This window comes from Trichosurus vulpecula, chromosome 5 (assembly GCF_011100635.1).
Source record: "Trichosurus vulpecula isolate mTriVul1 chromosome 5, mTriVul1.pri, whole genome shotgun sequence".
Classification (NCBI taxonomy): domain Eukaryota; kingdom Metazoa; phylum Chordata; class Mammalia; order Diprotodontia; family Phalangeridae; genus Trichosurus; species Trichosurus vulpecula.
This window is the reverse complement of record NC_050577.1, coordinates 48,651,856-48,667,677: the sequence shown is the minus strand read 5'-3', so window position 1 is coordinate 48,667,677 and position 15,822 is coordinate 48,651,856. Positions and strand designations below refer to the sequence as shown.

General features: G+C 41.7%; 2 protein-coding genes across 2 annotated transcripts in view; one reads left to right on the top strand and one right to left on the bottom strand.

Annotated features, from left to right (window-relative positions):
• Positions 1–4: 4 nt before the first annotated feature.
• RBM48 (RNA binding motif protein 48) lies at positions 5–11,447 on the top strand. Its single transcript, XM_036760350.1, has 5 exons — positions 5–172; positions 3,259–3,449; positions 5,613–5,758; positions 6,678–7,267; positions 11,224–11,447. Exons 1-5 carry the CDS (start codon positions 62–64, stop codon positions 11,302–11,304), a joined length of 1,119 nt encoding a protein of 372 aa, XP_036616245.1. The 5' UTR covers positions 5–61; the 3' UTR covers positions 11,305–11,447.
• Positions 11,448–11,520: 73 nt separating this feature from the next.
• Positions 11,521–15,822, bottom strand: part of LOC118851885 (EF-hand calcium-binding domain-containing protein 1-like) — a 28,373-nt gene continuing 24,071 nt past the window's right edge. Inside the window, exons 5-6 of the mRNA XM_036761460.1 lie at positions 12,681–12,785; positions 11,521–11,727 (exon numbers count right to left, since the gene is read on the bottom strand). Of these exons, the coding sequence (XP_036617355.1) occupies positions 11,668–11,727; positions 12,681–12,785 (165 nt within the window). The 3' untranslated portion in view covers positions 11,521–11,667. The remainder of the gene's footprint in view (positions 11,728–12,680; positions 12,786–15,822) is intronic.

Genomic DNA, 15,822 nt, shown 5'->3' with positions numbered 1-15,822 from the left:
ATGAGAGTTACAGGGGCCAGGCGGAAGCAGCTGATTTGGAGGGAGGTCCGGGTCGAAAAGGATGGCGGACGGCGGAGGGGAGCTGGGGGGCTATTACCCTCACCACGCACAACGGGCTGTTTGTGACTCGCGGGCCAAGTATCGGGAGGGGCGGAGGCCCCGCGCCGTTAAGGTGAGAGAGAAACCAGACGGCTTAGATGCGCCCCCAGGGCACCCAGCCTTCCCCCGGCCAGGAGCACCCTGTAAGACTTGGGTAGTGGCTAGACTGGCAGCCAGCGGAGCTGGTGTGTTCGGCTGCGGTGCCCGGGCTGTGGAAGAGGAAGACGGCCCGGAGGAGTGTGCCCGTGCCGCAGTCGCCAGCCGGGATTCGAGCTCAGAGAGATTGCACCCCGGCGAACCTCCCTAAATGGGTGGGTTCAGTTTTACCAAGCATTTCCCTCATCACCGCAGCCCGGAGAGGAGAGGGCAAGGCAGGCGTCAGCATTGTTATTCCCGTTTTGTGGACGAGAAAACTGAGTCCCAGAGAGCTTCAAAGTGATTGCTCACTAGGTCTCACGGCTGGGAAGTGTCTCTGTCTGTCTGTCACTCACACACACACACACACACACCACCCACTCCCTTCGACAATGCTAGTCCAGCCTCTCCAGGAAGGGATCTCTCCACTATAACACACACAACTAGTGGCCGTTTCCCTTTTTCCTGAAGACCCCCATCTACCCGGGGCAAGCCGCTCCAGTTGTTAGGAAGTATCAAGCCTAATTTTGCAACTCCCACCCATTGATTCTGCTTTTTCTCCCCTGGGTCACACAGAACAAATCCAATCTTTTTACATGACAGCTCTTTAAATACTTGAACACGGTTGTCCAGTCGGTCACTAAACATTTATATTAAGCCTGCTGTGTGCCAGACACCGCACTAAGAAAGAGGATACAAAGAAAAGTAAAAGATGGTCCTTGTTTTCAGGGAGTTCACAATCAAATGGCAGTAACATACAAACAAATGTGTACGAACCTACAGGATAAATTGGAGATATCTCAGAGGGAAGACACTAGGATTAAGGATGGAGAAAGGCTTCCTGTAGAAGGTGAGATTTTAGCTTAGACTTGAAGTTAGGAGGCACAGATGAGAAGAGAGAGCATTATTAGTCTTTTTTCTTCTCAGCATCATTTTTCAGAGGCTCAGATCCTCTCACTGCTTTCTAAAGGAAAGCAAAAACAGTCCAGGTCAGTCTGCCCAAGGATATGTGTGAAGAACAGGTATATAGAGATAAACTGGGCTCTGTGGACTTACTTCCCCTTCTACGATGTCAAAAGATCCAAAGTCCATTGGTATGTTGAAAATCTCAGATTGCTAGAAACGCTAGACCTATCGTTGATTGGGGAATAGCAAACAAACAGTGCTGCATAAAAGTAATGGACTGTTACTATGCTGTAAAACATGAATGACTATGGGGAGGCATGGGAAGATGTGAACAGAGGCAGTGAAGGAAGCAGAACCAGGAAGATGCACCAATGGACTACAACATTAATAAATGGAAAGAACATCCCTTAAACTAAATACTGTGAAATTATAATGACCAAGCTTAGGACCAAAAAAGAGAGACCATACCTTTCTTTGCAGAAGTGAGTGTAGAACGCTACATACAGTATCCTACTTTTTCAAAGTGGTGGTTAGTTTTACCAATCTCTTTTTGTTCTGTATTATGTGAGATTGCTCTCAAGGAGGAAAAAGAAGGGATACATTGGAAAATGTGTTATTCAAGCAAAATATATCAATAAAATTTTATTTTAAAGAAAACCTACAGATTATAATTATTCACGTTTTAGATTAACATAGTGTTTTCTTCTCAAGGGCTCAAATTGAACTATGGATTCATTCAGCTTTTCAAATGAAGGAAATTATCTTGAGCCTACTATAACATGGATAATGGAAATTTACAGATAATTCACAATCCCTATTGTAAATCTTTAGTCTAAAGACAAGTGTTTGCAGGTTTATTCCTGTTAAACCAGAGGTCCTTAAACATTTTTGTGTAATGGACCGCTTTAGCAATCAGTAGAGCCTTTGGAGCCCTTTTCAGAATAATGTTTCTGTTGCCCACATTCATAATTGAAGGAAATGCTAAGTTTCAGTTATGAGTTAGTGAAAAAAAAAATAAAGATGCAATTTTTTTTTTCCCATCCAAGTTCACAAACCTCTAAAACCTATCCCAGGAAGCCATAGGCTAAGAACCTTTGTGTTAAACTAATAGAATGGAACTTGCTTTTGTTAAAAGATCTTTTGGTGTAGCAGAAGAACATCACATTGGAAAGTGGTATATCTGAACTTACTCTGTTTTAGGAGAGTCATCAGCCTGGCTTCGTGACCCAAGACCTTCCCTGGGGCCCCAGTTTCCTTTTCTGTATGGTGAAGCAAGTAACTGAATAGATTCCAAAGTCTCTTTATACCCTCAAAAGACTGATAATAATAATAACAGTTTTATCTTATCGCTCTTGATTTTAAAGCCTGATTTATACTAGATGGATAGTAATGCATCATGATTATATGTTAATGCTTGTCTGTTTTTACATACATCACAGGGTTAGTGAGTTAACTACATTTTAAAACACTACATAGAAGGGATTTGTTATTCTGTGGTTGGTCATAGCATAGTAGTTGGTAAATTACTTTCAAGGCTGGACTCTGGCCTGGTCAAACTTTATCGTGAGAATTTTAGGTACCACATGAGGAAGATAAATTGAACTATGTCCAAAGGAATGTGAGTGGGATAGTGAAGGAACCAGACATTATGTCATGTTAAGGATTGGCTGAAGAAACAAAGATAGCCTGAAGAAGAGAAGATTGGGAGGGTGCAAGAGGAGGGTAGGAGCAATATCGTAGCTGTTTTCCACTACTTCAAGGCCTGCTGCCATTTGGGGAGGAATTTTGCTGACCCCAAAGGGCAGAGCTAGGAGCAATGGGTAGAAGCAAGAGAGAGGCAAATCTTAGTTCCCTGTAAGTAGAATTTTCCTTACAGCCATGTCCTAAAGTGAAATGATTTGCCTCAGAAAAGTAATCAAGTTCTCCCATAACTATAGGCCTTTAAAAGAGATTGGAAGATTACACATCAGAGGTGCTATAGAAATTATTCCTACTTTGGTATGGGTTGGACCAGATGGCCCCTAAGATCTCTTCTAACTCAGAGATTATGTGATAAATATGAGGGCAGAGCTCTTCAAGAAAGCATGAAAAACATGAATACATCTTTATTTCCTTTAGGTTTATACAGTCAATTTGGAATCTCGATACTTAATCATTCAAGGAGTTCCTGCAGTGGGAGTTATGAAGGAGCTGGTTGAGCAGTTTGCATTATTTGGTGCCATTGAACAGTATAATGCTCTAGATGAGTATCCAGCAGAGGAATTTACGGAAGTGTACCTAATTAAATTCCAAAAATTACAAAGCGCAAGGTAATGTGGATGCCTGTCACAGTTCTTTCTCTATATCACCGCCCTAGCTCAAGATTTAGCTTTATCCACACCCAGATTACCCAAAAATCCTGTACGTTTAGGCACAGTTTAAGATTTGTTTCCTCCCCAAAGCTCTCCCCAGTTTCAGCTCACATTAAGCTTTCTCTTCTCTGATTACCAATAGCACTTAGAATCTGTATCACCCATTTTAAGACTTTATGCTACCTTGTATAATCTACTTATTTGTTTTGTCTCAGCACCTAGCACAGTGCCTGGCACATAGTAGGCACTTAGTGTTTACTGATTGATTGTCCAAATATATTGTGAGCTTCTTGAGATCAGGAGCCCCTTTTTCTACTACTTTTGCATCCCCTATAGTGATGGGCACAGAAAAAGTGCTTAATTTTTAAAGACATGCTTCCTATTTTCTTAATGTATTTTAAAATATTTTTTCCAGTTATTAATAATTTTAAATGTTAGCTCTTCTTTCAAATATAGAATCTTCATCCTGTCATTTCAGGACCTGGAGGTCCCAACTACCTTTCTGCTCTTATTCATATTACGCCCCCTTTATCATAGAGTCATAAATTTAGAGTTAGAAGGCAGCTCAGAAGCTACCTGGCCCAGCTCTTTAATTTTAAGAGTGGGAAACTATATCTCTGAGAGATTAAGATATTTGTACAAGGTTACAGAGGTAGCTAGGTAGTGCAATGGATAGAGCGCTGGTCTTGGAGTCAGGAGGACCTGAGTTCAAATCCAGCCTGAGACACATACTAGCTTTGTGACCCTGGGCAAATCACTTACTTAATATGTTAGCCTCAGTTTCAAAACTCCTGTGTAAAATGATCTGGTGAAGGAAATGGCAAAACCACTCTAATATCTTTGCCAAAAAAACTCCAAATGGGGTCACAGAATTGGACATCACTAAAACGACTCAACAGAGGTAGTACGGAGAACTTGACCCCAAGTACTCTGACTCCGAAGCCCAGATTTCCATTACACCAAGCTCCTTTTCCCAAGTGCTTTCATACACTGTCTTGCTCACAGTTCCATCTCTCACCTTTGTAGTCTTCCATGTCTGGCATGCCCTCCTTTGCTCACCTATGTTTCTTTAGATTCCTAGTTTCTTTCAAGACTCTTCTCAGGTACCATCTCTTAGACGAGGCCTTTCTTGATCTCCCCTAGTAGTGAATGTTTCCTGCTTTGTGAAATTACTGTATGATATTTTTCATACATTTTTTTATTATCTGCATATACATTATGCTCCCCCACCACCCATGCCTTCCTCCAGCTCCTTGAGGATAGAAATGTTTAGCTTTTTACTTTCCATCTGTCCCCAGTGCTCAGGGCAGTAGTAAGGACTTCATAGATGTTTGTTGAATTTAAAACAACATATTCCAAGTGGGTGTTGTGGGACACTTAGCTCAGCTGGTTAGCACATGGTGATAAGAGAAGGAAGTAGAGGAAGTCGTGCTGTAGTATGGTAGAAAGCCCATCGGAGTCACTGGGCTTGGGGCTGCACCCTGGCTCTGCTCATTAATACTTTTAGGACTTAGCACAAGTGTCTTCACTTCAGTTCCTTTGTAAAATGAAGTCTGGAGTAGATGGATCCCTAAAATCCTTTTTGTTCCAACTATTAAAATGTATGATCTAAATTCATCACTCGTTTGCCCCTCATGTGGACCATTTAGCTATATGCAGGGAGAAGCTTTGCTCCCTGACCACAGATTACACCCCAGTCTATCCAGCTGTGTCAATATGTGCAATTGGGTCAAGAAAGACTGGAAGAGAGGATATGAAAGGCTCACTGCAGACCCAGCATGTTTAGAAAAACAATTCCAAACATCCCATGGACCATAGCACACCAGGCCCTTCTATCCTCCACTATCTCCTGAGTCTCTCCAAGCTCATGTTCATTGCTTCCATGATACTATCTATTCAGCCCATCCTCTGGTGTCCTCTTTTCCTTTCAATTTTTCCCATCATCAGTAAGTGATCCTAGTTCAACCCATAGGTTCATCTTCACTTAAGAGCAAGCATATTTAATGTAAGGATTATTCAGAAACTATAGAATTTGAGAGTTGTGGATTTTAAACTACTTGGTTGTGTTGTCAGTTTTAGTGAACCTGGATTAATATACTATACCCTCTCATTTCTATTTAGGATAGCCAAACGAAAATTGGATGAGCGGAGTTTTTTTGGTGGTTTGCTTCATGTGTGCTATGCTCCAGAATTTGAAACAGTACAAGAAACCAGAGAGAAACTACAGGAAAGGAGACGATACATAGCAAGAACCACGGGGGTTAAAGGTTTGCACATAATGATGTCGTTTTTACTTTGTATGATAGCCTGAGTCAGCGGCGCCAGTTCCTGCTCATTTGGCAAGCACATCCTCCTTTGCTGGCAGCTGGCTGAGTTACCAGATGCCCCATCTGATGGTCTTGATTGACCTCCCCAGCTGCTTAGAGTAGAATTGTGGGTGCCCGAGTGATCAGGACAGACTGTATCCTGACAGCAGCAGCCAGAAGTAGGGTTCTGTATTTCCCACATACTGTATTTCTAGGAATCATCTTTGGCTTGTCCCTTTTCTTTAAACCCAGTCAGTTGCCCAAGTCTTACCTCTACAACATATCTTACAATTTCCCCTCCCTCCTTCCTCTCACTTGAATTATTATAAAAGCTTCTGAATTGGTCTCCTGCCTTAAGTTTCTTTGCCTTCTAATCCGTCCTTCATATAATTGCTAAAATAATCTGCCTGGCACACAGGCATGTTCTATTTTTAAAATTGCAACTTCTTTTGCCTGGAATTTCCTGCCCTCTGAAATACGTCCCTATTTCACATTCTCCTCCTTCATTTTTTCTGTGTTCTAGCCAGATTGAAATACTTGCTGTTCCTAGATCTATTTCTTCATTTCCCGGCTTCTCTGTGTCTGCTCAGCTCACCCTTGATTAACAAAATCCTTCCTTAAAGGCCCAGTCAGGTGCCACAAATTCTATGAAGCTTTCCCTAGTTAAAAGTGGCCTTTCCCTCCTCACATCTTCCTGGAGCAATTTGCTTGGCTACTTCTTTCCCTCAAATTTATGAATTAAGGGGACTATATACTAGACCATTAGGACTAAGGAAAGCTCATCTGTTAACATTTTCTTGTATTTCATAAAAATCACATATTGCATGTTTTTCAAAATGACTAAAATAATAAATTAACTTCCTTTTTTTTTCTTTTGAAGTTTTAGAAGATAAAGTCCAACCACTGACAAAGAAACAACTGTATACAGAATATACTGTTACAAAATATCGAAGGAGTGACTTTGAAACAAAGGCATCTGAATTTTGCGCAACCCCATCAAACACTTGTACTGAGAATCCATGGAATTGTCATCTGAACTTTCATAATTCAACTCCATATAATGTCTCCTCCAAGTATGCAGCCTCCCAATCAGGAGAGCTCTTAGAGGGAGCACTGATCTCCCCTCAGCACAACAGAAACTATAACAAAACTATGTCAGGTTGTAACCAGAGTAACTCTTTGATTCAGAGTATAGAAATGGAAATGCCTAAAACTTCATTAGACTATCTTGGACCACCAAGGGTTATTCCCTCTAATAATGGGATTGCTAGATTCATGCCTCGAACAACTCAGCTGCAAGAGCGAAAGCGGAGAAGAGAAGAAGACCGTAAACTTGGAACTTTTCTTGAAACAAACCCAAGAAATAAAGAGGTTATTATTGGGCCACAGCTACCAGAAATCCCCAAAGTGGATATGGAGGATGAGTCTTTAAATATGTCAGCTAATTTAATCCGGGATAAACTTAAGGAGGTATGTACATTTTTGAAAGCTTACTTTCAAAGAGTATTTCATTTCTTAAACCTTAAAAGCAACTCAAAAGAACATCATCTGAGGCTTTTAATCTATATTATTCAGTTTTTACGTTTATGGAATGTTTTCCCTTCAAACCATATTGATTCTTAACAAAATAGGTCAATATAAGATGGAAACATTTTTGCTTTTCTGTCAATCCTTGCCTTAAAAACATTGGAGTGATTATTTTACTATTTAGCTTAATAAAGATAAAGAACATTTTAAGAAATTATTTTACCTCAAAATTCAGTTTTTGTTTTGTTTTAATTCATGTATTGCTTCTAGCCTCTCCTTGAAAGGGAGAGAAGGAACCATATAATAATTCTATAGCGCTAAGGACTGAGCCTATAAGTCCACTTGTAGATTTGAGAATTCTTTCACATTTAACCCTTTAATCTTTTTTAAGTATTCAGGTTAGATTGGGTAGGTGATCTTTATAGATCTTAGCCATTGTTAGCATAGGGAAAAGGAGTATGGATGAGAAAACTTCCATTTTGTTTTGTTTGAACTACTTTCCCATTGGTTTCTTCCCTGTTGTCTGCAAGAATCCCCATATTTCTCTCATCCTTAAAAAAACTTCCCTTAACCCCTACCTTCGCTTCACACCTTCATCTACATGCACCTTCAGAGCCAAACTCCCAGAAATAACTCTATTTGTTGCCTCCAGTACTTCACCTCCTACTCATTTTCAGCCCCTTGCAATCTGACTTTTGAAACCACCAAACTTTTCTAAATTTCGAAGTCCCCAATGATCTCTTGGTTTTTTCTCAATCCTAGTCTTTCTTGACTTCTTTTGCAGACTTTGAAACTGACAACTTCCTTTTTATGGATATACTATTTGTGGTATTATTGTGATTGCTAGCAACATGATTTCCTCTTATTTGCCCTGCTTACCTGTCAGACTGCTTATTTTTCTATCTTCCTGGCTGAATCATCATTTGTGACCTATCCCCAAGTGTAGATGTAAATCCCAAGGCTCTCTTTCTTTCTGTTGGACCCCTTCCTTTCAGTTAACAGGCCTTAAGAACCTACTGTGTTCTAGACACTCCACTGCAGCAGTGAAAACCCGAGCTTCAAGAAGTTTACATTCTACTAGAAGAAACAAAAGTGTGCAAATATAAGTAAAAATAAAGTAATTTAAAATTAACTGGGGGTGGGGGAGAGGGCTTCTTGCAGCTGGAGAGATCCAGAACCACCTCATGCTGAAGATAGTGTGTGAGGTGACCTTTGAAGAAAGCTAGGGATCAAAAGACCAAGGAAGGCATGGGGGCAGCCAAGTGCAAAGACGTGGAGATGTTAACCTTGGCAGCTGTGAAGGATGGATTGAGGCAGAGAGGGATTTGAGGCAGAGAGTACAATTAGACTATGGCAGTAGTTCAGTCAAGAGGTGTAAGGGCCTGAGTAGGGTGATAGTCGCATGAGTGGGGAGACGGGGACAAATGCAAAACTTGTAGACATCGAGTCATCGAGCCTTGGCAGCTGATGGGTTACATGGGATAAGGAAGAGGGAAGAGTCCAAGGTGACTCACAAGTTTTGTATTTAGACTAGAAGCATGGTGGTACCCTTGACACGCCAGGTGAGGTGTGGGCTTTTAGAGGGAAGATTGTGAGTTTTGTTTTGGACATGATGCCTTAAGACTTCCTCTCACTCTGTCTTGGTGAGCTTTGCACCTCCCATGGATTCAGCTGTCTTCACTATGCACAGGACTTTCAAAACTGCCTAGCCCTAGACATCTCCACATGGATGTCCCATGGATCTCTCAAACTGAGCATGTTCAAAATAAAACTCCTTTTCCTGAGTCCTTACTTTAATCTGAATTTCCCTGTTGCTGTCAAGAGAAACACTGCCCTTCTAGTCACCTGGGTTCACAACCTCAGGCTTATTCTGGACTGTCTCATAGCCAATCGCTTGTAAAGTAAAATGTATTAAGACCTCTTGTCTCCACCCCCTTTTCTTCACTTACATGACCGTAGATCAAATTCAGGCTATCACTTCCCTCCTGAATTATTGAAATAGCCTTCTGATTGGTCTCCTTGCCTCTAGTCTCTCCCATCTTCAATCCATCAGCTATTGATTTGATAATCCTAAAGAACAGTCTGTGTACCTGTATCACTCCCCTGACTCAAGAAACATCAGTGGATTTCTATTTACTTCTTGGCATGTCCTGTAAGATCTAGTTCCAAACTATCTTTCATTTTTAAAAATTTAACTTAATTCTTATCAACAGAAATCTTTCTTTTCTCCTTACCTCCCCTCCACCCTTGAAAAAGAAAAACTGAAACCCTTGTAATAAAATGTATGGTCAATCAAAACAAATTTCCTCTTTGGCCACGTCCAAAAAAAAATGTCTCCCTCTGCCCCCTGAGTTGATCACCTGTCAGGAGGCGGATAGCATGCTTCGTTCATCCGTCCCAGGTCCTCTGGAATCCTGGCCGGTCATTGCATTGATCCTCTCTCTGCTCACATCACTCTGTATCAATTCCTTCAAGCCTTTCCAGGTTTCTGTGGAGCTATCCCATCTTCATCATTTCCTATGGCACAGTAGTCTCCCATTTCATTCACATGCCATAGTCCAGTTCTTTGCCTCTACAAAGAGGAGCTTTGTGTATATGGATCCTTTTCCTTTTATTTTTTTGGAGTACGGGTCTAGTAATGGTGTCAGGGGATCAAGGGATCAAGGTGTCTCTACAGACTGATTTCATGTTACCCCCTTCACATAGTCCAAGCTCTAGCCACACTGACCTGCTTTTGATTCCTTGTACCCAGCACTCCATCTCTCACCTCCACACCTTTGCACAGGCTGTCCCCCATGCTTGGAATGACTTCCCTCTTCACCTCCACCTCTTAGAAACTTTAGAATCATTTGGCTTGTTTTTTTTTTTCTGAGAAGCATTATCTTTCTGCTGGAAAGGACAGAATTACAATGGCTTAATAGGGTGCTGAAACCTAAACTGAGAAGGAAGACAGTGAAAGTGCACCTAGCTACTCTGGGCGAGTTCTGGTCCCAAGGCCAGACTGGCTTTTGTATCATCAGTAGTCAGATTATGGAGGATGAGAGAGAGGCCCTAAGACTAAAAGGAGGGTTTATTGAATGCCTCCTTGTGCTAGGCACTGTGCCAAGTGCTTTACAAACACTATCTCATTTTGTCCTCACAACCACCCTGGGAGGAAGGGGCTGTTATTACCCCCCTTTGACAGTTGAGGAAACCTCAGGGAAAAACAGGACAGTGTTGGGAAATAAGGGAAAAAAACACCTACATCCATTTTCTCAAATACTTTAGTGGGGATTTTTTTAAGCACCAGATGAAAAGGAGGTGGGTAAAGGGAAGTGTCATTTTTTCCCCTTAGATTTTCCTGTGTCCCCCCCACCTCCTCCTTTGGTGGGTCTTTGTTCTCCTGAATATACCAAGTGTGAAAACTTGGAGCAAACTACGACATACACAGAGAAGTTCAAGTTCATCTTTGTGATCTTCAACTAAATGACTGTACTGTTAACAGAATTCACAAATAAATCTTTCCTACATTTTTCTTTTCCCATTAGTCTCTCCTGTGCTCCACAGTTAGCAGGAGCACTAGAAGTAGTGTTAGTGGTTTGGATCTACTTCCATTGGTGTAAGGGATCTCCCAGGAAGAAAACGTCCTCTCTTTCCTCTACCTCACTAAATCAGTCAGTTAATCAAATAGATTTCCCTGAAACTCCAAGGAAATGTGTTCCATCTCTGTGGGTCAGCAGTGTTCCTCTGATATCCTGTTCCTGTTCTCTGAACTCCAGTCAGCTTCCCTCAAAGTGTGCTGCAGAGGATGGAGTGAAGTGGTGTTTACTGTACTGTCCCCCCTAGAACTTTATTAACATGTGTGCCCTGTAATGAGAAGTAGGAAGAAATTAATTCTTGGTGTTTTTTTTTTAAACTAGGTAAGTTCTTCACAACCTTCAGAGGACAAGCTGGAAGACAGACATAAAAGTCATCCATTAAAACAAAGAAGAAGAATATAAAAGACGATAGAGCTCAAAAACAACATATTACCTTTTCTAGAAAAGATCTCTTATGTTATTTAGATTTATGACTTATTACTGTTGCTGTTTCATATTTGTATATCCCTTAAACATGAAAATAAATGATTCACTCTCATCTTTAACATTAGAGTCCTATTTGTATTTGCTGAGACATAAATGTCTTATTTTGGTATATATTTTAAAAATGTAGACACTCCATTATTTTCACATTTATTGTGCTTCTTTGCCTTAAAATAACAGACCACTTCATGTATCTGAATGTTTAGTATGATTCATAATATAGATACTGTTTAAAGCAGCCAGGATCCATTTTTGATTTGTGTTTGCCCAGGGTTCAGCTGTTCATGGTTGAAATTCATTGTTTATGTCTTTGAATACCAGAGTTTCAAATTCAAGACACTTCTGGAAAAAAAAAATGGGCCATAACTGAATGTGTTAGGATGTAGTGTTGCAATTTAGTTCACATGTGTCTGTAACAAGTGACTCATTGAAATATTAATTTTGCTAAAATTTTAACTTTTCCTTGTAGCCAAACCTAGTTTAGAGAGAAAAAGCTTGGGCAGTAGTTGGCAAGAAGTTGGTGATGCCTATAGGGAGGACAGCTGATGGACTGTTAAAAAACCATCTTCAAGACAAGCCATCAAGTCTTTCAGATTTCTCACCCTGTCATCCCCACACTGTCTTTAGCTTGCACCAGACTTGGACTTTAACTTGGACCAGACCTGTGATTTCCTCACGTAGGGAAGTCCCCATGAGGCAGTCCCTCTAACGGTGCCAGATGGCAGGCACCAGCTCTGCCACTTAGAGCCCTAAAGAGTAGCCAGGGGCATTGACGGGTGAAGAGACTTGCCCACTCCTACGACCACCGTGTGTCAGAGACTGGACATGAACCTAGGTCTTAATAGCTCCATGCTAAGCTTTTTACCCACAGTGCCCTCCTGCTCTGACAGTTACTTTGTATCCCTTCATACTTGTTCCCTTTGAGCTCCCCCCACCCCCAGCAGAATGTCATCTCCCCGAGGGCAGGGACTGCTTTCTGTTTTTGTATCCTCATTTCCTAGTAGAGTGTCTTGAACATAGTGGGTACTGACTGCTTGTTGAATATATTCTTCCTATAGTTAAAAGGAATTCTTTGCAAAGAACTGGCAGCTTAATGGGGCCCACCCCTCTTCCACAGGTTAAGTCAGGTTTCTTCAGGGCAGGCTCTCGGTAGGAGTGGAATAAAAACCTCATGGCTGCCATGTTTAATGCAAAGAACAAGGAGACTTCGTGGAAGGAAGTGGTCGCTAGGAGCCCTTTCTTGGGTCTTTGTGGGTGTAGCATGGCACACATTAAGAGGGATGGCTCGTTAGTACCTCAATTTCTGGCAAACATGGGCCAAAGACCTCTAACAAAAGACGGTCTTTTTTTACAGCTCGTTCAAAGTCTTCGTAGGACAGCTTCCCATCATTATCATAATCCTAGGAAGGAAGATGAGAGCAATCTTATAGCACTGTAAGGATGACAAAGCCCTTTACAGGTATCTCATTTTATCCTTACGACAACCCTCAGAGGTAGGTGCTCTTATCATTCCCATTTTACAGACATAGAAACCGAGGCAGTCAGAGGTTAGTGATTTGCCCATGGGATCATAGCAAGTAGATGAGGTCAAATTTGAACTCGGGTCATCTAGGCCCAGCACTCTCCACCATACCTTCCTATTGCTCTCAAACTCAATGAGTTTGGTACCTGGCTCACAATTCTTTCCCCAAATCCTGCCTTCATACTTGGGAGGACTGTAGCATAAATGTTGACTCTCCCTCAAAAATCCTAACCACTCAGTTCCTCAACCTACTCACCTCCCAAGAGCTTACTCCTCCATCCAACCTCAGCCATGCACAAAGATCATCATACCCTTGAGCTTGTCGTCACCCACAAATGTACCACCTCCATGTTCAAGAATTCTGAAATCCCTTTATCTGATCATAATCTGTTGACTTTTCACCTCTCCCTCTGCCTTCCTTATATAACCCTACTCTTCATCCTCACTGGGATCTCCAATCTCTTGACCCTTTAATTCTCTTCCAGGTCATCTCCTCTGCACTAGCCACTTTTTCTTCTTATCTTGACTCCTTGGTGAACCAATTCAACTCTACCCTCGCCTCTCTTAAATCCCTTGCCCTCTTATATTTCTCACTGCACCAGTCAAATCTCAGCCTCAGGTCTACACACAAGCTGGTGGAGAAAATCATGTAATTGTTTCAGCTGGGTCACTAAAAATATATACTGAATAACCTCAACTGGGCCCTCACTGCTGCTAGGCAATCCTACTATACCTCCCTCATCACCTACTAGCCCACTCTCCAAATCTCATCCCTCTTCAAACCTCCCATGGCTCCGCCTCCTCCCACTCTCATCTGAGGACCTTATCTCATCTTTTACAGAAAAAATTGAGACCAATCACCATGAGCTCTCTTTTTCCTTCTTTCTCATCTCCCATCAGGTGTTTTAGGCCACTCCCTCCTCCTTCACCCCTGTCTCACATGATGAGGTGGCCTTACTCCTGACCAAGGCTACTCTATCTATTCAACTGATCTCATTCCATTGCTTCTCTTCCAACAGATTGCCCTGCAAGTGATTTCCAGTTTCTCCCTGTCTACTGGTTCATTTCCTTCTGCCTACAAACATGCCCATCCATGTCTCCTTATTCTCAAAAACCCCTCACTTGATCCTTCCACCCTCACCATCATCCTCTATGTCTTCCGCCTTTTGTGGCTAAACTTGAAAAGGCCATTTACAATCAGTGCCTCCACTTTGCTCTCACTCTCTTAAGCCCCTTACAATCTGGCTTCTGACACCACTCCACTGAAACTGCTCTCTCCAGAGTTACCAATGGTTTATTGGTTGCTCAATTCAGTGGCTTTTTCTCCATGCTCATTCTTCTTGACTTCCCTCAGCCTTGACCGTGTTGATCATTCTCTCCTCCTTGATACTCTCTTCTTTCTAGGATTTTAGGATGCCCTCTCCTGGTTCTCTTCCTATCTACTATCCCATCACTCCTCTGTCTCCTCTGCTGTAACTGTAGAGATCCCTCAGGACTCTATCCTGGGCCCTCTTCTCTTCTCCCCCTCTACTACACTTGGTGTTCGGTCTCATCAGCTCCCAGAAGTTCCTTGAGGCCAAGGTGTATCTTTGGCCTTTTATTGAATTTCCTAGGCCAAGCACGGTACCTGGCACATGGTAGTAGGCACCTAATAAATGTTTATTGGCTAGTAACTATTGTACCACCCAGATATATATATATCTTTTATATGTGCGTATGCATACACACACATATACACATATGTATGCATACACATACACATATATACGTGAAAGATGTATATATTCAGCAGTGGTTAACCAACTTGGTAAGGAAAACTACTAACTGTACAACTAACTCAGACAACTAAAAAAGTTTTTGATCCAGCCTCAGACACTTGCTAGCTATGTGACCCTGGGCAAGTCACTTAGTTTCTGTTTGCCTCAGTTTCCTTAATTGTAAAATGGGAATGATAGCACTTACCCCCCAAGGAGGTTGTGAGAATCTCACGAGCTAATGTTGATAAAGTGCTTAGCACAGCGAATAGTACGTAGAAGGTGCTTCATAAATGTTTGTTTCCTTCTATTTAAAAAAAAAGAACTTAGGACAGGAGGTAGACTGGAATTTACCTTTGTACTGTTTATAAGATTTCACCAAATGAACTGAGAAAAGATCAAACTATCGTGGACCACCAAATCACTTTATATTAAAGGGCCAAGTACTCTGAGAGAACCTACTCTATTATTTATAGCAAAGCTGTGTGTGCTGAGTGCATGAAGAGTTACTAAGTATAGGACATGATCCCTTCCTGAAAGAATTTACATCTAGTTGAGGGACACAAAGTACATCAAATAATTAGCAAAACTGTATAATCAAGGAGTTAGATAAGGAAAAGAACAATGTGTGCTAGAAATACAAGGGAAGACCTTGTGGATGAAAAGATACTCTAGCCAGTCCTTAAGGCACGAATAGGAGCTGACCAGACACCAGCTGTATGACCCTGGGCATGTCACTTAAATCTAAACCTCTCTCAGCCTCAGTTTCCGCATCTGAAAAAGAAAAGGGGTTCCCACTCTATCCATCTGATCCTCAACAACCACCCAGAGAGGCACGTAAGACTTCATAGGTATCTGCATTTTATAGATGAGGAAATTGAGGATCAGGTTATTCCCATTTTACAGATGAGAAAGGTTAAGAAGGATTAAGCACCTTGCCAATGGCCACTCAGCTAGCAAGTGTCACAGGGAGAATTCTAACCCAGGCTACTCCTGACACCTAGTCCAGCACTCTTTCAACTCTATGCTGCCCCAACAAAATGCCCATTTATCAAAATTAATTTAGTGGCAGTGGTGTCGAAGAATTGGAGGGGAAGACTAATGTCAAGGGAAACAGGTAAGAGATCTGCAATAATCCAGGCATAAGCCCTAGACTAGAAA

Coding starts and splice junctions, on each gene's coding strand:
- RBM48 (XM_036760350.1), top strand. CDS start 62: ATGGCGGACGGCGGAGGGGAGCTGGGGGGCTATTACCCTCACCACGCA. Junction 5,759..6,677: donor AAGAACCACGGGGGTTAAAG/GTTTGCACATAA, acceptor TTTCTTTTGAAG/TTTTAGAAGATAAAGTCCAA. Junction 7,268..11,223: donor TCCGGGATAAACTTAAGGAG/GTATGTACATTT, acceptor TTTTTAAACTAG/GTAAGTTCTTCACAACCTTC.